The sequence below is a fragment of the Manis javanica genome, chromosome 11 (assembly GCF_040802235.1).
Source record: "Manis javanica isolate MJ-LG chromosome 11, MJ_LKY, whole genome shotgun sequence".
Classification (NCBI taxonomy): domain Eukaryota; kingdom Metazoa; phylum Chordata; class Mammalia; order Pholidota; family Manidae; genus Manis; species Manis javanica.
Window position 1 is genome coordinate 66,694,996 of NC_133166.1, and position 23,294 is coordinate 66,718,289.

Below are 23,294 nucleotides of genomic sequence, written 5' to 3' on the forward strand. Positions count from 1 at the left end.
TAGTTTAGGGTCAGGTGAGGATTCTGGTCAGAGGAACTTCCATTTTCTCCACATTTGCCCATTCTAGTCTACTTGCTGGGGCAGAACCAACACCTTGATTAACTTCTATGGCTTCCTACTGAGCTTGGGAGGGCTTTTATTTAATTAATTGATATACAGTCTTATGGAGGTTTTACATGAACAACATTGTGGTTTCAACATTCACCCATATTATCAAGTCCTTACCCGCCCCATTGCAGTCACTGTCTGTCAGCCTAGTAGGATTCTATAAAGTCATTACTTGTCTTCTCCATGCTCTACTGCCTTCCCTATGACCTACCTATATTGTGATTGCTAATTATAGTGCCACTTAATCCCCTTCTCCCTCCCTCCACATCCACCCTCCCCAGTCCCTTCAGGAGGGCTTTTATTTTATTTTATTGTCTCTCGCTTTCTCTCTTTCTGTTTTTGCAGCCCAGCAACATGTCCTAACATACATGGAGGACGCAGTGTGCCAACTTCTAGAGAACAAGGAAGATATTAGCCAACATGGCATTGCCAGGTTCTTTACTGAATAGTAAGTACATGAGTGCTTTGCTAATAATGCAAGCCCAGAGGAGGTACTTGGAAGCAGACAAGGTACAGGAAGAATCAAGCAGGGACAATGCTGATTATGTAGTGGCAGTGAGTTAGTTTTGGTAGTTTGGAAGAAGGCTGCCCAAACATGTTTTGGAACATGCCTTTAGTGAAGCTAGTTTTGTCCACTGATAAGTCCCATGAATGGTCATGGCTATGGTCTCTCAACAACTGCCTCTTTGATCTGTTAGATCGTTTTTAGGTCCCTCTTATACTTTTTAACTTTATCCATTATTCAGAATATTCACTTGGACTTCCTTTAGTCAGTGTTCCTTTAACCTATATTTTACATAGCTGGCTTTTCTCATAGAAATGCTTTGGAGTATCATCCTGCACAGTTTTCTTTCTGCAGGCTGCTGTGTCAATCTTTTAATGATTAAGAGTATTTATGCAGACAGATCTTTCATAGATTATATCTTTGAAGAGTCATGTTTCTTTTTAAAGTATGCCTAGAGTATGTAAAAATCATGATGATTACTACTTTTTTTATATCACAGAACTATTTTTAGGCTGAATGAGATAATCAATTTAAAACACATTAGTAATGATAAAAGGATGTACTAAAGAAATACAAAACATTTTTATTACCAAAATGGCACCTTCACATATTTATATAATCATTTTGATTCTCTTTTTTTCTTCCCTGGTATTAGGAGCATTCTGTTTAAGGTAAATCATAAATTCAAGTCCATCCTCTTTGAAAATGGATTTTTTTTCTTTCTGTTCTCCAGAGGTTCCTTGAAAATCAGGCAGCTAGTCCAATGGCTTAAACTTGGTTTGCTATTAGAGGAATTCTTGACTCTCCCTAGCTCTTTTGCTAAGCTAAATAGTCTTACAAATAAAGTCTAGATTTCTTATGGCTTGGCTTGGAATTTCAAGTTCCTAAGGAAAAAGGCTTTCTATGAGCAGGGCAGCTCCCTTCTCCCAGTATTGTAAAGGAAGAAGAAATAGAGAAAGGAATCTTACAAGCTGAAGCAAATGAGTTAGGCAGAAAATAAAGACAAATTGGATAGTCTTGCTTGCTTTTAGAACTGACAGCCCAAAGGGTCAAGTTTCTAGGCCATTTAATCTGTACCAACTCTCTTGAGGCTCCTTGTCAAGTGAAATATTATTCTTCTGGGGGCAATACTATTCTGGCTTTTCTCATTTTATTCCACCCCACCCCCTCCATCTCCTTTATAAGTTTTTTTCCTCCTGTAACTGGTTCCTTAAGGGTAGGCATCATTTCTTCTTCATCTTTGTACTTATTAACACTTAAGAGATGTTAGGTAAAAGTTTATTGAATCTACAACTGTATCTGTATTTTAAGTTATTGCATACTATCTACTCTTTTTTTTATTTTTATTAAGGTGTCATTGATATACAGTCTTATGAAGGTATAACATGAAAAACATGTGGTTACTACATTCACCCATATTATCAAGCCCCCCAACCATGGCCCATTGAAGTCACTGCCCATCAGTGTAGTAAGATGCCACAGAGTCACTACTTGTCTTCTCTGTGCCACACTGTCTTCCCCATGATCCCCGCCACACCATTTGTGCCAATCATAATACCCCTCAATCCCCTTCTCCCTCCCTCCCAACCCAGCCTCCCCCACCCCTCCCCTTTGGTAATCGCTAGTCCCTTCTTGGAGTCTGTGAGTCTGCGGCTGATTTGGTCCTTCAGACTTGCTTTGTTGTTAATACTCCACAAATGATGGAAATCATTTGGTATTTGTCTTTCTCTGTCTGACTTAGTTCACTAAACATAATACCCTCTAGCTCCATCCATGTTGTTGCAAATGGTAGGATTTGTTCTCTTTGTTATGGCTTAATAGTATTCCATTGTGCATATATACCACATCTTCTTTATCCATTTATATACTGATGGACATTTAGGTAACTTCCATATCTTGGCTATTGTAAATAGTGCTGTGATAAACACAGGGGTGCATATGACTTTTTGAATTTAAGAACTTGTTTTCTTTGGGTAAATCCCTAGGAGTAAAATTCCTGGGTCAAATGGTATTTCTATTTTGAGTTTTTTGAGGAACCTCCATATTGCTTTCCATAATGGTTGAACTAGTTTACATTCCCACCAGCAGTGTAGGAGGGTTCCCCTTTCTCCACATCCTTGCTAGCATTTGTTCTTCCTAGTGTTTCTGATGTTGGCCATCCTAACTAGAGTGAGGTGATATCTCATTGTGGTTTTAATTTCCATTTCCCTGATAGTGATATGGAGCATCTTTTCATGTACCTGTTGGCGATGTGAATTTCTTCTTTGGACAAGTGTCTGCCCACTTTTTAATAGGGTTATTTGGTTTTTGGTGTTGACATGTGTGAGTTCTTTATATATTTTGGATGTTAACCCCTTGTCAGACATGTCATTTACAAATATATTCTCTCATACTGTAGGATGCCTTTTTGTTTTGTTTATAGTGTCCTTTGCTGTACAGAGGCTTTTTAGCTTGATGTAGTCCCATTTGTTCATTTTTATTTTGTTTCCCTTACCCAAGGAGATGCATTCAGAAAAAAGTTGCTCATTTTATATTCAAGAGATTTTTGCTGATGTTTTCTTTTAAGAGTTTTATAGTTTCATGACTTACATTCAGGTCTTTGATCCATTTCTAGTTTACTTTTGTATATTGGGTTAGACAATAATCCAGTTTCATTTTCTTGCATGTAGCTGTCCAGTTTTGCCAACACCAGTTGTTGTTCATACTGTCTACTCTTATTCTTGATCTTGTTACTAATAAGGATACTATCTTCTCTGTCTTTTTTGTTGATTCTTTCTGATAAAGCTCTATATTCTGCCATTTAAGAAGCTGTGTACCAGCAGAGGACACCATCAGCAGAACAAGAAGACATCCTACAGTGTGGGAGAATATATTTGTAAATGACATATTAATAAGGGGTTAACATCCAAAATACATAAAGAACTCACACACCTTAACATCCAAGAAACAAATAACCCAATTAAAATATGGGCAGAGGATATGAACAGACACTTGTCCAAAGAAGAAATTCAGATGGCTAACAGGCACATGAAAAGATGCTCCACATTGCTAATTATCAGGGAAATGCAAATTAAAACCACAATGAGATATCACCTCACACCACTTAGGATGGCCAACATAGAAAAGACTAGGAACAACAAATGCTGGTGAGAATATAGAGAAAGGGGAACCCTCCTACACTGCTGGTGGGAATGTAAACTAGTTCAACCATTATGGAAAGCAATATGGATGTTCCTCAAAAAAACTAAAAACAGAAATACCACTTGATACAAGAATTCCACTCCTAGGAATTTACCCAAAGAAAATAACTTCTCAGATTCAAAAAGACATATGCACCCCCTGTGTTTTCACAGCACTATTTATAATAGCCAAGATATGGAAGCAACCTGTGTCCATCAGTAGATGAATGGGTAAAGAAGATGTGGTACATATACACAATGAAATGCTATTCGGCCATAAGAAAGAAACAAATCCTATCAATTGCAACAACTTGGATGGAGCTGGAGGGTATTATGCTCAGTGAACTAAGTCAGGCAGAGAAAGACAAATACCAAATGATTTTCCTCATTTCTGGAGTATAACAACAAAGCAAAACTGAAGGAACAAAATAGCAGCAGACTCACAGACTCCAAGAAGGGACTAGTGGTTATCAGAGGGGAGGGGTGGGGAAGAACGGGTGGGGAGGGAGGGAGAAGGGGATTTTGGGGTATCATGATTGGTGCACATGGTGTGTGGGGGGTCACGGAGAAGATGGTGTAGCCCAGAGAAGACAAATAGGGACTCTGTGGCATCTTACTACACTGATGGACAGTGACTGCAATTGGGTATGGGGGGGACTCAATAATTAGGGTGAATGTAATAACCACATTGTTTTTCTTGTGAAACCTTCATAAAAGTGTATATCAATGATACTTTAATTTAAAAAATAGAAAATATAAAAAAAGAAGCTGTGTGCCATGTATGTAACACCTCAAAAGTGAACCTCATTGGTCTATGTAACTAATACTGAACTCTAGAGTTCCAGTGATTAGAGATTATGACTATTTCAGAATGTTATTGAATGCTGTTGATTGTAGCTTTTATCTACCAATGCATTGTTGAAAAAAATCAAGATTTTCCGCAGTGCTGATAGAAATTTTTTCCCAAGTGAGCTGTTCTTGTCCTCAGAAAGCTAAAAATTACATTACATATGTGAGTGGCATATACCTGACACTTCTATAACTCTAAGACACCATATTGGCCTGAACCAAATTATTTTGAGGTGAACTAGCATCAAAGCTCCAAAATCCTTTTAAAAAAAAGTGTTTGAAATATGTATGTATGATAGAATGGGAAATAGTTTTCCATGGACATGAATGGTAGAAGCTCTTGATTTTACTTTGTGAATTTTATTCATCTAGTGAAAATTCTTCTTTCTCAGGCCTCAGGTTTATATTGATTTACACAGCATAAGAAAAAGAGCACTGCCCTAGAAAGAAGAGTTCCTTATTGTTAGAAGTTCTCACTTGGTTTCTCAAAAACTAAAGATAGAAATACCCTATGACCCAGTAATTCCACTTCTAGGAATGTACCCAAAGAAAACAAAATCACTGATTTGAAAAGACATACACACCACTATGTTTACTGCTGCATTATTTACAATAGCCAAGATATGGAAACTACCTAAGTGTCTATCAATAAATGAAGGGATAAAGAAAATGTGGTACATATACTCAATGGAATATTATTCAGCCATAAATTTTAAGAAATCCTGCCATTTGCAACAGCATGGATAGACCTAGAGGGTACTATGCTAAGTAAAATAAACCTGACAGAGAAAGACAAATACCATATGACTTCACTTATATGTGGAATCTAAAAATAAATAGAGTCACAGACCAGAGAAGAAACTAATGGTTGCCATCGTGAAGGTTGGGGGGAAATAGGTGAAGGGGATAAAGAGGCACAAAATTCCAATTATAATTAGTCACAGGGATAAAATTCAGCATAGGGAATATAGTCAATGATATTGTAATATCTTTGTATGTAGGTAAATAGTAACTACACTTATTGGGGTAAGCATTTAATAAGTAGATAGTGTCAAAGCACTATGTTGTATGACTGAAACCAATATAGTATTGTATAATCAACTATACTTCAATTTTAAAAAAAGGACGTCCTCACTCTACAATCTTAGGGAAATTTCTGGAATTTTCTGGGTTTCAGTTGCCTCATCTATAAAATGGGTATAATAAAGCCTATGTGCTAATGTGGGATAATTATACAATAAGCAATTTTTATCAAACTCATACTCTGTCTCAGCCACTATAATTCTTTAGAATAGATATTATTATTATTATGTCTATTTTATAGATAAGGAAGCTGAAGCTCAGAAGTTAAAATAACTTCTCTAAGTAAACAAACTAGTAAGTGAGAGTAAGGAATCAAGCCTTGCCTGCAACATTTCAAATGCCACTATTATGTACCATCTCCAAATCACTGTACTGCTAAATGTTCCTGGAGTCCTAATCAGAAAATACTTTGAGTTCTCTTCTAGCTATAATTTCTAAATTCTTTGAAATTTCCTTTATGACCTATATACCACAAAGCTTTTCACATAACCCTATCTGGTGACTTCAGTTCATTGCCATTTATATGTTTAGCATTGGCCTTTCTGAGACAGCTCCAATTGTATCTCTACCTGTGAATGTTGTCTTTCAAATAGTGGAAGTTAAAAGGAATGAATATTTAGAGGTGCTACTCTAAGAATACACCAAGTCACGGGGAAGACAGTATAGCACAGAGAAGACAAGTAGTGACTTTAGAGCATCTTACTATACTGATGGACGGTGATGCAATGGGGGGAATCTAGTAACCACAATGTTGCCCATGTGATTTTATATTAATAATACCAAAAAAAAAAAAAAAGAATACACCAAGTGTCAGCACATGGTCAGGACTTCTGAAGAAGTACATACAGGAAAATTAGGCTGGAGTGAATGTAACTGAGAAACCGCAGGAGAGTGTGACTACGTTCTTATGGTAAAGATAAAATTAGAAATGTGATTTGTCTAAAGAGATATTGGAAAATAATAATGAGAGAAAACCAGCCTGGAATCTGAGAATTCCTATCAGAATTGAGACCCTTTCTTCACTGGCTAAATACATAGCTACAGCACTGTGGAAATGAGGGAGCTAGAACTCCATGTACTAATATAGAAAAGAATGATAATCTGTGGTCTTGGTTGGCCCAGGAAAGCTCACTCTTATAATCAAGTGTCTTATTTTTGTTTTTTTTTTTTATGACAATTTTTAGCTTCTTGGAGAAATTTTTCTAATGACCGTCTTAGTTGCAAGTGATGCTGATTACCATCATTGATGGAGACTTATTTTAAGAATATGTGAGAATACGTGCTAAGAGGAAGGATATTGCAATACAGTCTTACCTCAGGAAAGAAGAACAATCCCAAATGAACAGACTAAACTCACAGCCAATGAAATGAGAAAAAAAAAGAAAAAATGAGGCCCAACGTCAGTAGAAAGAGCGATATAATAAAGATTAGAGCAGAAATAAATAAAATTGAAAAGAACAAAACAATAGAAAGAGTCAATGAAAGTGGGAGCTGGTTTTTAGAGAAAATAAACAAAACAGATAACCCCCTAGCCAGAGTTATTAAGAAAAAAAGAGAGTGTACACACATAGACAGAATCAGAAATGAGAAAGGAAAAATCATGACGGACACAACAGTAATACAAAGAATGAGAGAATACTATGAAAAATTTTATGCTAACAAACTTGATAACCTAGAAGAAATGGACAGCTTTCTAGAAAAATACAGCCTTCCAAGACTGACCCAGGAAGAAACAGAAAATCTGAATAGACCAATTACCAGCAAGGAAATTGAATTGGTAATTAAAAAACTACCTAAGAACAAAACGCCTGTACCAGATGGCATCACTGCCGAATTTTATCAAACATTTAGTAAAGACCTAATACCCGTCCTCCTTAAAGTTTTCCAAAAAGTAGAAGAGGAGGGAATACTCCCAAACTCATTTTACAAGGCCAGCACCCTCTAATATCAAAACCAGGCAAAGACACCACAAAAAGGAAAATTGCAGACCAATATCCCTGATGAACATAGATGCAAAAATGCTCAACAAAATATTAGCAAACCAAATTCAAAAATACATCAAAAAGATCATCCATCATGATCAAGTACGATTTATTCCAGGGGTGCAAGGATGAAACAACAATCGAAAATCTATCAACATCATCCACCACATAAACAAAAAGAAGGACAAAAACCACATGGTCATCTCCATAGATGCTGAAAACACATTTGACAAAATTCAACATCCATTCATGATAAAAACTCTCAATAAAATGGGTATAGAGAGCAAGTACCTCAACATAATAAAGGCCATGTATGACATACCCACAGCCAACATCATACTTAACAGTGAGAAGCTGAAAGCTTTTCCGTTAAGATTGGGATGGATGCACACTCTCCCCACTTTTATTCAACATAGTTCTGGAAGTCCTAGCCATGGCAATCAGACAACATAAAGAAATAAAAGGCGTCCAGAAGGACATTAAAGGAAGAAGTTAAAGTGTCCTTGTTTGCAGATGACATTATATTGTACATAAAAAACCCTAAAGAATCAACTTCAAAATGACTAGATCCAATATCTGAATTCAGCAAAGTTGCAGGATACAAAATTAATACACAGAGATCTGTTGCATTCCTATACACTAATGATGTACTAGCAGAAAGAGAAATCAGGAAAACAATTCCATTCACAATTGCATCAAAAAGAATAAAATACCAGGAATAAATATAACTAAGGAAGTGAAAGACCTATACTCTGAAAACTACAAGGCACTCACGAGAGAAACTAAAGAAGATACCAATAAATGGAAACAAATACCATGCTCATGGATAGGAAGAATTAATATTGTCAAAATGACATTCCTGCCTAAGGCAATCTACAGATTCAATGCAATCCCTGTCAAAATACCAACAGCATTCTTCAATGAACTAGAGCAAATAGTTGTAAAATACATATGGAACCACAAAAGATCCTGAATAGCCAAAGCAATTATGAGAAGGGAGAATAAAGTGGGGGGGGATTTCGCTCCCCAACTTCAAGCTCTACTACAAAGCCACAGTAATCAAGACAATTTGGTACTGGCACAAGAACAGACCTATCAACCAGTGGAACAGACTAGAGAGCCCAGATGTAAACCCAACCATATATTGTCAATTAATATAGGATAAAGGAGCCATGGATATACAATGGGGAAATGACAAACCCTTGAACAACTGGTGTTGGCAAAACTGTACAGCTACATGCAAGAGAATGAAACTCGATTATTGTCGAACCCAATACACAAAAGCAAACTCCAAATGAATCAAAATTCTGAATGTAAGTCATGAAACCATAAAACTATTAGAAGAAAACATAGGCAAAAATCTCCTAAATTTGAACAGGAGCAACTTTCTCCTGAACACATCTCCTTGGGCAAGGGAAACAAAATAAAAAATGAACAAATGGGACTACATCAAACTAAAAAGCTTCTGTACAGCAAAGGACACCATCAGCAGAACAAAAAGGCATCCTACAGTGTGGGAGAATATATTTGTAAATAACATGTCCGATAAGGGGGTAACATCCAAAATACATAAAGAACTCAATACACCTCAACACCCAAAAAGCAAATAAACCAATTAAAAAATGGGCAGATGATATGAACAGACACTTGTCCAAAGAAGAAATTCAGATCACCAACAGGCACATGAAAAGATGCTCCACATCACTAATTATCAGGGAATGCAAATTAAAACCACAATGAGATATCACCTCACACCACTTAGGATGGCCAACATCCAAAAGACAAAGAACAATAAGTATTGGCAAGGAATTGGAGAAAGCGTAACCCTCCTACACTGCTGGTGGGAATGTAAACTAGTTCAACCATTGTGGAAAGCAGTGTGGAGGTTCCTCAACAAACTAAAAATAGAAATACCATTTGACCCAGGAATTCCACTCCTTAAGAATTTACCCTGACAATGCAGCAGTCCAGTTTGAAAAAACATATGCACCCCTATGTTTATTGCAGCACTATTTACAATAGCCAAGAAATGGAAGCATCCTAAGTGTCCATCAGTAGATGAATGGATAAAGAAGACGTGGTACATATACATAATGGAATATTATTCAGCCATAAGAAGAAAACAAATCCTACCATTTACAACAAAATGGATGGAGCTAGAAGGCATTATGCTCAGTGAAATAAGCCAGGTGGAGAAAGACAAGTACCAAATGATTTCACTCATCTGTGGAGCATAAGAACAAAACAAAAACTGAAGGAACAAAACAGCAGCACACTCACAGAACTCAAGAATGGACTAACAGTTACGAAAGGGAAAGAGACTGGGGAGGGTAGGTGGGAAGGGAGGGAAAAATGGAATAAGGAGCATTAAGATTAGTACACATAACATGGTGGGGTAGGGCATGGGGAAGGTAGTATAGCACAGAGAAGACAAATAGTGACTCTATAACATCTTACTATGCTGATGGACAGTGACTGTGATGGGGTATGTGCTGGGGACTTGATAATGGCGGAATGTAGTAACCACAATGCTGCTCATGTGATTGTATATTAATGGTACCAAAATAAAAAATAAATAAATAAAGGTAATTTTCAGTAAGAAGAAAAAAAAAAGAAAAAGAATATGTGAGAATATAAAACAGTATTCATTCTTGTGAATTCCTTTATTCAGTAATTATTTTTGAACACTTACTAGGTACCTATGTGAACTAGGCAACAGAGATACATGGTGAACCTGACAAATAAGGTAGTTACTGTCCTTAACCTAGAGGTTTACTGAGAGAGGTAATCAACAAGTGAACTTATGGTGATGACAATACATAATAGTTAATAAATAGTTCCTATGTGCCAGACACTGTTCTAAGCATGTAACATGTGTTATTGCCTCATTTAATTCTGGGTGTCATATTAGTATTCTCTTTATTTTACACAATAGGATATTTAGGCAAACAAGAGCAACATTCCCAAGGTTACACAGCTGATAACTGTAACAAGATAAATAACAGAGAAATAACTTTGGGTAATGTAATACATAGTATGGCCAGGAAGGCCTCTTAGAGGAGGTGGCATTTGAGGGCTTATTCGCATACAATGATTGGCTCATCCCATCAGAAAGCGACGTTATCTTGGCTCAGGTAACTGGCCTTCTCTTCGTCTATCTTTATTACCTAGGCTTTCTGTGCCAAAAATAGATAATTTGACTAATTTTATTTGCTGCTATTCAAAGTAGAACACCCTTAAATAGGCAGTGGTTTTAGAATGCCATCTTACAGGAAATTATCTGTTCCTATACACTGCTTATATAATAAGTGAAAGCAATGAAATAATCAGTCACAAAAATTGTGTTATCTAATATATAGGTCATCACAATTCAATTAGGAATTTGTATGCCTTTTTAATATACTCTTGTAGTAAAAGGTACCAGCATTAAATTTCTTTTTTCTTGTTTTGATTAGAATAAATCCATAAATTGTGAATATGAATTATGAACTTCACTCTTCAAGAAAAAAAGATTCCAATAGTGCATATTCCTAAATCACTTATGATGTAATTCTAATGAAAATAAGCCATGTTTATAAAGTATGTTATTTCTTCTTTTTTTTAAACAGGTGCTCTAAACCCAGTGAAAGATTGACCCACTTCTGTCCTAAGTAATCTAGCACAATAAGAGTGTAAACTTTCAGTTCTAAAGTCAGCAGATCATTTTAGGATCATCCAGCATCTAGCATCTACGTGATGTTGTTTTGGGTTCTTCTTGTGACCATGGTATCACAGGAGCAGATGTGGAGCAACAAGAAACATATCAGAACAAACCAGGACATCACTAACTTCCAGGCTCATAGCTTTCAATGAGGGATGAACTTAGACTTCTCTGAGCCATGTCTGCACCATGTTTTCCCTAGTTATTGTTGTTAAAATTGAACCAAAATGTGGTGTGCTGAAGTAATGTTGACTAATCCTATTATAGGCTGCTTCAAAAGAGGGAATGCTTCTCCCTGCCCCAACTCTCCTCATCTTTATTCCACAGTTTAGTTCTTAGCTGGAGTTGACACACAGTAACAGAAAATTACCCATTTTTCATTGTCAGCATCTGGATTCTCACAGACTCAGATAATTGCCAGAAATAGATTTTGCCTTGAGCTAAAGCAATCCTATCCTCACTGTTATTGGTCCAGGCACTTTTGTTAAGCTGTCATTTGTGAAATGTGTAGAGGATTCTGGTTCTTTTCTATATTACCAGAGCTACCCTGTAGCAAAAGGATTTCAGGGAGACAGAGTGGTGAGTTTAGAGTCATCAAAATCTATTGAAACTTAAAAACCCAAGTTTGTTGAGGATATAAGAAACTGCTTATTTTCTTGGAATCCATCTCACTTCTTCAGTCCCTTTATGTTTTGATTACAGGAAACCATCCAGCAGCACTTGACCTGCTAACTGAGGAAGCCTTTCACAGCCCACTGGTCTGCTGACTCATTTAGAAATCAGAATTGAGGTTATGGACATAATAATTGGGCCCAGATTCTCCCTGTCAGGAAAGACCTTACTTCCCTACCATTTCCCTTGTACAAGTTAGGAGAAATTCCAGTAGAGGAAAGAACTCCATCCTTGGCTGAAGTATTCTCAAGACCCAGTGATATTTTTGTTTCATGGGAGCTGCTTTTACAGCTAGCTAGTATAAAACTTAGGTGTAATTCTCCACACTAAAATACTTCCCTTTAGAGACATTACTTGATTTATTTTCATCTGTAAATAATATAAAGAATCTTTACTTGGTCCAATCTAAGCCCTGATATTTCTTATTCCACTACTCTCGTAGTTCCCTGATGACTCCTCTGGCAATCAGGTAGACACACACAGATCTGAATTAACAGATCAGTAGTGCCAATGGTAAGGTAAAATAGCTCACCAGAAGTTAAGAAACTTTATTTCATCAACAATAGAACAATTTAAATTCATCAGTATTTTTAATTTCTTCCATGATTTGCTCAGAACTCTAGAAGATCTGTGGTGCTGGCGGCACAGGACTGGCACAAGAACAGGAAAGAATGACACAATCTGGCACCTTTAACTAGGTCTTTAATGAACTGGGTTGGGGAGCTGGGGCAGGGGTAGGGGAAGAAGGGGACATAGTTAGGATTTTGGCAGACACACAGAGGTTCTTCTTCCATGAGAAAAGTGAAATGAAAGTCAAATGATGCTTCTGTTATTATGATTTGCTGAAATGTTTGTCTTTTAGTTTCCAGCCCCATGGCAGGTATATGCATTTTTATATTCAATGACTTCCCCACAAAACCTGAGCCAGTCAAATCTATCCAACAAAACAAATTGTTTCTCAGGATCCCTCAAGAGGGGTCATGTCCAACCAATTTCCTGTCTGGGGCATTAACTGTGATTCCTTTCTTTAACAATCAGATGTGGTTATGACCAGTATAGTGGAAACTATCTTAACAGGAAATGCCATGAGCATGTAAATTAATTTTAGAACACGTTGATCCAGGATTGCTGAGTTCTGGGGCTGCAACAGTAGGCAATGCTGTTTCCTGAGTGGCCAAAGAAGCAGCCTTGAATTCATCCCTTTGTCATTAAATAACATCAACAACAAATGTCTGCTAATGTTCTTGTGTTACATTTTCCGAGTTAAGATCATTGCTAGGGATAATAAAAGCTATCCCATAGGGTTGTAGTACAAATCAAGTGAAATGACATGTGTAAAATGTCTGGCTATATATAATTCATTTTCATTATATCTCATTCCCCTTTAGCTCTAGTTTTCTGGGAGTCTTGCTTCTCTCTCACTTCATGAATCTCTTAGAAAGTGATAGTCTTCCTCTTCTTTCTCTTTAAATGGTATCAGAGTTGAAGATCTTCAGGACTTTTTAGTTTCTCTTTTTTTCTGTAATATTTTTTGCTTACCCTGCATTTTGTATATATATATTTTGAGATTAAAGACTTTGGATGGTTCCCTGCATGACTATTAGCTGTTTAGTGTTAGCCACTTCACTCATCATTTAGTTCATTCAGAGAATAGCCTAAGAAAGCTTTTCTATCCTTTTTCCCCCCCACCTATATGCCATTTCCTCACTTCCCATCTTTATATTCTTTTCTGTGGTTCCAAGATTGAAAAATTCAATGTGTAATAGGAAACCTGAGCCAGTCAAGTCTATCCAACTTGTATTTTCCTACTCTTAGCTCTAGCGATACAGTGATGTGCTCAGGGTAATAAAAAGCAGACATTCTCTGCTGAGGTTAGTGCTCCTCACACCGGCAGCCTGCTCCAGGAAGCTGTTTATCTGTGCTTTTGAGCCAAGCTTCAGCCTCCAAACAGTTGGAATGTATTGAGAAACTACAGAACCCAAAGAGAGAATGTTAGGAGGTTCCAGACAGAGAGAGTGTATTTAGACCACACAAGCTGCAGTTTACATGTGTACGGATAATTGTTCATCCTCACACTCTCATACTTCACCTTCTCTGCAATATATATGCCCTCTCAAGAGGCTTTAACCAAAAAAACTGTACTGCTGTGTCCAAATTGCCCTGAACATCCACTAACTTGCCATAAAGAAAAAAAGCTATCAGAAAATTTGATGTAAAAACCAACTTTTTAAGGTAGTGTTTTTATGAATCAAATCTGATGTTTAAAAATCTTAAACCATACATACAGGCCTGATGGCTAAAGCATCCCAAAACACTTTTCCTTGCATGGTTTTCCCAACTAAAATTTTTTCTTCATGTCTTCACCAAAATTCCAAGTATCATTGTACAGCCTCAAATGTAGCCTATAGCAATAGGAATATAAGATATGGTCACTTGCATATAAGAGGATGTAATATGGTTGATGAGATGCTGCTTATTGATTAACAAACAATTAGAGAACAATTCAAGACTTTACATCATAATAACATTAGGTTGTGCTCTGAGATCTGAGAATAAGGAGAAATAATGGGTAAAGACATCATAGAGGAATTTGTCTTTAACTTGTGTGATTATTAATTTTATGTGTCCATTTATCAGGCTAAGGTATGCCCAGATAGTTGGTAAAACATTATTTCTGGGTGTGTCTGTGAATGTGTTTTCAAAAAGAGATTAGCATTTGAAGTAGTAGACTGAGTAAAGAAGATTTTCCGTCACCAGTGTGAGTGGGCATAATCCACTTTGCTGGAGGCCTCAATAGAGCAAAAAGGTGGAGGAAGGATGAACTTCCTCTTTTTGCTTGAGCTGGGGCATCCATTTTTTCTTGCCCTTGAGCATTGGCCTTCCTGGTTCTTGGCTTTCAGAGTTGGACTAGAAGTTATGCCATTGTGCCCTCTGATTCTTGGGCCTTTGGACATGGACCAGGACCATTGACTCCCCTGGCTCTTAGGCCTTCAGACTTAAATTAATTATGACACTGACTTTCCTGCTGGTTCTCCAGATTGCAGATGGCAGATCATGGGACTTCTTGGTCTCCATAATTACAAGCCAATGCCATAAATCACATAAGCTAAATTTCCTCTCATGTATATATATGTATATATACATATACACTAATGTATATACTATTGGTTCTTTTTCTCTAGAGAACACTAACACAATCCAGAAAGGTGAGTAAAATTTTGGATAAGCAAAAAAGAAAGAAGTATTTTTAATTTTTATATGGCATGAAAGCACTCTAGCATGGTGGTTAAGAACACAGACTTTATAGAGTCAGATCTATGAGGGCCTGCCACTTACTAGCATGTGATCTTGGACAGGTTGCTTAGCCTCATCTATAAAATAGGGAGATTCATATAAAATATAAAATTTCATGTTACATGATTATCAGAATGATATGAATCTAAAGATAATGAATATAAAGTGCTTGTTATTCTATCTGAGATATACTAAGTGTTGAATAAATAGCTATTGCTACTGTTGTTCATTCTTTCAACAAATATTTACCGAGTACCTTCGTGTTAGTCAGTGAGCTAGTCTACTAAGGGACACAGCAGTGAATAAAACTGACAAGAAATCCCAGCCTTCATGGAGTTTACAGTCTCAAATTAGCTTTCGTTCTGAAACTGTATTACCTTTTTTCCTATTGTAATTTTATACTTTCAAAAAAATTTCAAAAATAATATAGCATTCCCATATTCCTTGCACCCAGCTTCCACTAATGTTAACATTCTGTGTAAATAGTATAATAATGAAAATAAGTTAATTGAAAACTATTAACTAGAGGCTTTATTTGAATTTTCACCTTCATTTTTGAAATGCAGTTTTTTTCTGGTATAAATTCTAGGTGGGCAGTTATTTCTTTTAGCGCTTGGAGATGCCATTCCATTATCTTTTGATTTCCAATGTTTCTGTTGAGAAGTCAACTATCAGTCTTACTCTTAAACCTTGGGAAAATAATCTCTCCTTCATCTCTGGCTATTTTTTGGCTATTTTTCCTTGGCCTTTTTTGGTAATTTTACTATAATATGCCTAGCTTTGCTTTTCTTTATACTTAAGCTATTTGGGGTACCTTGATGTCTTTTATCAGTTTTGGAGAGTTCTCAATTTTTACCTTCTAAAATTTGTTTCTATTCCACTCTCTTCACTCCTTCTCAGATTCCAATTACACAGACACTACAGTTTTTCATAGTATCTTCTGTCTCATGCACTATTCCACATATTCATTATTTTGTCTTTTATGCTTCATTCTGGATATTTTTTTGTATATTCTATGATTCATCTGGATATTTATCATTCTGGATATTTCTTTTCCAATTCATTATTTCTCTTTTCATTTACATTTAATTAGCTATTAAACCCATCTACTGATTTCTTAACTGCAATTAGTTTTGCTTTTTTTGTTTTGTGTATTTATTACTCTGGCACTTTTAATCAGTATGTTTTAAGTACAAAAAAAGGAAAACAGAAATTGTGACTTGGGGAAACCATGAATGATTGAAAATTAGTTTAAAGAAACCATAGAATTTGTTTACTAGTATTTCTCTTAGTCTTGCCCCCCACAGTGCATCTTCATTCTTTCCTATTTTTATTCCCAGTGGCAAAGATTTTAATTAGCTTTGCTTTCTATAGTTTATTCCTATAATTTATTGTGAAAACCTTACATAGTAGTTTAAGTATGCTTTTTTGATTTGTTTTTTAAATAGTTAATTTTTTTAGAGCAGTTTTAGGTTCATAACAAAATTGAGAAGAAGGTAGAGATTTCCCATATATCCCCTCCCCTCAAAAGTGCATAGCCTCCCTCATTATCAACATCCCACACCAGAGTGGTACATTTGTTATAGTCAGTAAACCTACACTGACAATCATAAATCACCCAAATGTAGTTTGCCTTAGGGTTCAATCTTGGTGTTGCATAGTCTGTGGGTTTGACAGATAACATATATCCATCATTAAAGTATCATGCATGAATTATCATTGCTCTAAAAATCCTGTGCTCTGCCTTTTTATCCTTCCTTCCCATCTTAACCCCCAGAAACCACTGATCTTATCACTTACTGTGTTCATAGTTTTACCTTTTCCAGAATGTCATATAGTTGGGGTCACACAGCATGTAGCCTTCTCCAATTATTGTATATTTTGTTCAAGAATTGCTATTTAGGATTTTTTTTTACTGGTTCTTTTCATTAGGAGATCTTACCTTTCATTTACTTGAACACAGTAAATCATAGTTATTAGAAAGTCCATAATTTATTATCTGGATTCCCTATGGGTCTATATCTATCATCTAGTCTATCTCTTGTTTTTTAACTCCATTGTCTTATCTTATACTATACTTTTTTTTCTTCTTTAGATGAGTGTCATACATTGTATACAAAAAATTATAGAGACATGAGCCCAGAAATGATATTAGCTTTCTTCAGAGAGGATTTATGTTTGCTTCTGGCAGATTAGCCTAAATACTAGCAATCTGGATTACCTCAGTCCAGTCAGGAGTTGAAATCATTTCAAGCTAGGCTTAAGTATCACTGAGGGCTAGTATTTCCAGGTGTAGCTTTTCAAGGTATTTACCAGAGCCTTAAGGATTTTACAGAGTCCTCTTCCCAAACTTGGGTGGGTCCTAAAGTCCAGTTTTTTGAACACCAAGCTTCAAAAATCATTTGAAAACTCAGGAACTTAACATTTATTCAAAATTATTACCTGCTTCACCTAACAGCTACCTCTTTAGGGACTGGCAGAGGCCCTTGGAACTACTAGTGAGTATAATAAAACTTTGTTTTTGACGTGGTGATGAGTATAAATGATATTCTGAGATACCTGGAACAACTTTAATGTGATATAAAAATATCTGATATTTCTGTTGTTGACAAAAATCATAAGTACAGCTAATTCTACTATGTTTACATTCATAATTGAAGGAAATACTAAATTTCAGTTAGGGGTTAATGAATATAAAGATGTAAATTTTTCCTATCCAGATTTGTGGGTCCCTTGAATTCAATTCATGAATTCTTCTGTTTAAAATTCCTGTTCATTGGGAAAAGTGGCACCAAATGCTGGGCTCACCTTTTTGGGTTTTATTCTCCTAAACTGGCTTTGACATTCTTCATTGCCATGGTGGCTCTTTGATTATTTCAAACATCTTTTAAATAATTCATCCAATTTTTATTATCCAGGAAAGTTAGTCTAAATTTCCTAGTCTACTAATGTAAAAGGAAGTATTTTGAAACTTTCATTCTAGTGGAATATAATGGTATTAGATAAAGTAGAAAATATCATATACTGCAAGGGGTCATAAAGGAGTCTAACTAGTCTATGTTGAAAAACCAACAAGCAGGAAATATATAATAAAAATAGGACCAGTCTGTGGAAGGCTCAATTATATTGGAATAAGGAAAAAGAAAAAGTAGAAAAATCATACCTCAATAAAGGCTGAGAAATAAACTCAGTGCTTGGTTTTATCTTAATTTTAAAAACTCAGTAACCATTTATTAAGCACCTACTATATGCCAATCACTGTGCCAGACATGGTTCCACAAGGAATTCACTGTCATTCTCATGGGAGGTAGAGATAATAACTGTTTACATTCCAGAAAAACATTATACTACACTGCTTGTGGACCTACTATATGCTAGACATTATACTAGTGAAGGATATAAGATGAAGAAGCCAACTGAACTCTTGGAACTTATAAACTCAAGAAGAAAACCAGACATAAGTATAACTATTAAGATGTGGTTAAATAAATGCCAAGAAGAATTTCAGGCAACATGTTTTGAGATAAGTGGCCTTTTATTCTGACTACAAATTTTGAGGAAAGCTTCTTGGAATATGTAGTTCCTCAAATGGTCCTTAGAAGATGAATGATGGAGAATGGGAACTGAGTTGGGGAAGGGGGAGCATATCTAGCCAAGGGAAGAGCATGAGCAAGGGCACAGAGGTTTGGTATTCTCCAAGAATGACAAAAGGTCTATAGTCAGTGCTGTAGACCTCTTGAGCTGTGTAACTCTGGGGGAAAAATTCCAGGGCAAAATACCTCTAAAACCAAAACAGTCAAAGGGAGAAATAAAGTTGAGAAACTCTTTTACGACAAGTACCAAATGATTTCCCTCATTTGTGGAGTATAACGAAGTATAACGGAGTATAACGAAGAAGCATAACTGAAGCAACAAAACAGCAGCAGACTCAAAATAGCAGCAGATTCACACACTCTAAGAAGAGACTAGCAGTTACCAAAGGGGAGGGGTGAGGGAGGGCAGGTGGGGAGAGAGGAAGAAAGATAATATCATTCCAGGGCTCATGTCTCTATAATTTTTTGTATACAATGTATGTCATTCATCTAAAGAAGAAAAAAAAGTATGGTATAAGGTAAGACAATGGAGTTAAAAAAACAAGAGATAGACTAGATAATAGATACGGACCCATAGGGAAGCCAGATAATGAATTATGGACTTTTTAATAACTATGATTTACTGTGTTCAAGTAAATTAAAGGCAAGACCTCCTAAAGAAAAGAAGCAGTAAAAAAAAAATCCTAAATAGCAATTCTTGAACAAAAAATGCAATAATTAGAGAAGGCTACATGCTGTGTGACCCCAACTATATGAATTCTGGAAAAGGTAAAAAATGTATTATGTTAACTTCCAGGACTCTAAAGCAAGTACACTAATATTTGTATGTATTCATTCTCTCTGTTTTGCTTTTTTAATGAAGTCTCTCCCAAAATCTTCTGACTTGTTTTGTCAGTATCATTCTACTGCTTTCTATGCCTGCTTACAGCAGTTATCTAGAGGTCTTTAGACTTTCACCATTACTCTCGTGATTCCCTATCTTCTGTTTTATTTTTTATTAAGGTATCACTGACAATCTTATGATGGTTTCACATGAGCAATATTGTGGTTACTATGTTCACCCATATTATCAAGTCCCCTCCCCCATACCCCATTGCAGTCACTGCCCATCAGCATAGTAAGATGCTATAGAGTCACTACTTGTCTTCTCTGTGCTTTATTGCCTTCCCCGTGCCCCCCCCACATTATATGTGTCAATCATAATGCCCTTTAACCCACTTCTGCCTTCCTCCCCACCCACCCTCCCCAAACCCTTCCCTTTGGTAACTGCTAGTCTCTTCTTAGAGTGTGTGAATCTGCTGCTATTTTGTTCCTTCAGCTTTGCTTTGTTATTATACTCCATAAATGAGTGAAATCATTTGGTACTTGTCTTTCTCCGCCTGGCTTATTTCACTGAGTATAATACCCTCTAACTCCATCCATGTTATTGCAAATGGTAGGATTTGTTTTCTTCTTATAGCTGAATAATATTCCATTATGTATATATACCACCTCTTCTTTATCCATTCATCTGTTGATGGACACTTAGGTTGCTTCCATTTCTTGGCTATTGTAAGTAATGCTGCGATAAACATAGGGGCGAATATGTCTTTTTAAAACTGGACTCCTGCATTCTTATGGTAAATTCCTAGGAGTGGAACTCCTGGGTCAAATGGTATTTCTATTTTTAGTTTTTTGAGGAATATCCATATTGCTTTCCGCAATGGCTGAACTAATTTACACTCCCACCAACAGTGTAGGAGGGTTCCCCTTTTTCTGCATCCTCGCCAGCATTTGTTGTTCCTGTATTTTCTCTGTTGGCAATCCAAACTGGTGGGAGGTGATATCTCATTGTGGTTTTAATTTGCATTTCCCTGATGATAGTGATGTGGAGCATCTTTTCATGTGTCTGCTGGCCATCTGAATTTCTTCTTTGGAGAAGAGTCTGTTCATATCCTCTGCCCATTTTTTAATCGGGTTATTTGCTTTTTGGGTGTTGAGGTGTGTGAGTTCTTTATATATTTTGGATGTTAACCCCTTATTGGATATGTCATTTATGAATATATTCTCCCATACTATGGGATGCCTTTTTGTTCTACTGATGGTGTCCTTTGCCATACAGAAATTTTTTAGTTTGATGTAGTCCCATTTGTTCATTTTTTACTTTGTTTCCCTTGCTCGAGAAAATGTGTTCAGGAAAAAGTTGCTCATTTTTATATTTAAGAGATTTTTGCCTGTGTTTTCTTCTAAGAGTTTTATGGTTTAATGACTTACATTCAAGTCTTTGATCCATTTTGAGTTTACTTTTGTGTATGGAGTTAGACAGTAATTCAGCTTCATTCTCTTACATGTAGCTGTCCAGTTTTGCCAACACCAGTTGTTGAAGAGGCTGTCATTTCCCCACTGTATATGCATGGCTCCTTTAATGTATATTAATTGGCCATATATGTGTGGGTTTATATCTGGCTCTCTATTCTGTTCCATTGATCTATAGGTTTGTTCTTGTGCCAGTTTCATATTGTTCTGATACTTAGTACCAAAGCTAGTTTTGACACCAGCTTGTAGTATAGCTTGAATTCAGAGACCATAATCCCCCTCAGGTTTGTTCTTCTTTCTCTGGATTGCTTTAGCTATTCAGGATCTTTTGTGGTTCCATATGAATTTTAGAATTATTTGTTCTACTTCATTGAAGGATGCTGTATTTTGATAGGGATTTTTTTGAATCTGGAGATTGCTTTAGGCAGGATGGCCATTTGTTGATGGATTTTTAAATATTGTACCATCCTTGCATCCCTGGAGTAAATCCCACTTGGCCATGATAGATAATCTTTTCAATGTATTTTTGAATTTCATTTGCTAATATTTTGTTGAGTATTTTTTGCATCTATGTTTGTCAGTGATATTGGTCTGTAATTTTCTTTTTTGTGGTATCTTTGCCAGGTTTTGGTATTAAAGTAATGCTGGCCTTGTAGAATGAGTTTGGAAGTATTCCATTCTCTTCTACTTTTTGGAAAACTTTAAGGAGGATGGGTATTAGGTCTTCTCTAAATGTTTGATAATATTCAGCAGTAAAGCCAACTGATCCAGGTGTTTTGTTCTTACATAGTTTTTTGATTACCAAATCAATTTCATTGCTGGTAATTGGTCTGTTCAGATTTTCTATATCTTCCTGGGTCAGTCCTGGAAGGTTGTATTTTTCTAGAAAGTTGTCCATTTCATCTAGATTATCCAATTTGTTAGCATATAATTTTTCATAGTACTCTGTAATAATTCTCTGTATTTCTGTGGTGTGAGTTATGATTTTTCCTTTCTCATTTCTGATTCTGTTTATGTGTGTAGACTCTCTTTTTTCTTGATTAGTCTTGATTAGGGGTTTATCAGTTTTGTTTATTTTCTCAAAGAACCCTCTCCTGCTTTCATTCTGCTTTTGTTTTTTCCTCTCAGTTTTATTTATTTCTTCTCTGATCTTTATTATGTTCCTCCTTCTTCTGACTTTTTTATTCATTTGTTATTCTTTTTCTAGTTTCATTAATTGTGAGTTTAGACTGTTCCTTTGGTATTGTTCTTCTTTTCTTGAGTTAAACCTGTATTGCTATATACTTTCCTCTTAGACCTGCCTTTGCTGTGTCCCACAGAAGTTGGCATGTTGAACTGTTGTTTTCATTTGTCTCCATATACTGCTTGATTTCTGTTTTTATTTGGTCATTGATTCCTGATTATTTAGGAGTATATTGTTAAACTGTCATGTGTTTGTGGACTTTTTTGTTTTCTTGCACAGTTTATTTCTTGTCTCATACTTTTTTGGTTTGGGAAGTTGGTTGGTAGAATTTCAGTCCTTCTGAATTTACTGAGGTTCTTTTTATGGCCTAGTATGTAATCTATTCTGGAAAATATTCAATGTGCACTTGAGAAGAATGTGTATCCTGCTGCTTTTGGATGGAGTGTTCTGTAGATGTCTGTTAAGTCCATCTGTTCTAATTTGTTGTTCTGTGTCTCTATGTCCTTACTTATTTTCTCTCTAGTTGATCTGTCCTTTGGAGTGAGTGGTATATTGAAGTCTCCTAAAATGAATGCATTGCTTTCTATTCCTCCCTTTAATTCTGGTAGTATTTGTTTCGTAATGTCCTTCTTTGTCTCTTGTTACTTTCTTTGTACTGCAACTCCTTTTCTCTCCCTATTATTTGCATGAAATATCTTTTTCCATCCCTTCACTTTTAGTCTCTGTATGTCTTTGGGTTTGAAGTGAGTCTCTCGTAGGCTGCATATAGATGGTTCTCGCTTTTTTATCCATTCTGTAACTCTATGTCTGTTGTTGCATTCAGTCCATTTACATTTAGGGGGATTATTGAT

The 23,294-nt window shown here is 36.1% G+C and overlaps 1 protein-coding gene across 5 annotated transcripts in view; it reads left to right on the forward strand.

The window, feature by feature from the left end:
* CSTPP1 (centriolar satellite-associated tubulin polyglutamylase complex regulator 1) overlaps nt 1–23,294 on the forward strand; it is a 338,012-nt gene that overhangs the window by 118,438 nt on the left and 196,280 nt on the right. For all 5 annotated transcript variants that reach the window (XM_073216523.1, XM_073216526.1, XM_073216525.1 and 2 more), the window contains one exon: nt 454–556. In XM_073216523.1, the coding sequence (XP_073072624.1) occupies nt 454–556 (103 nt within the window). The remainder of the gene's footprint in view (nt 1–453; nt 557–23,294) is intronic.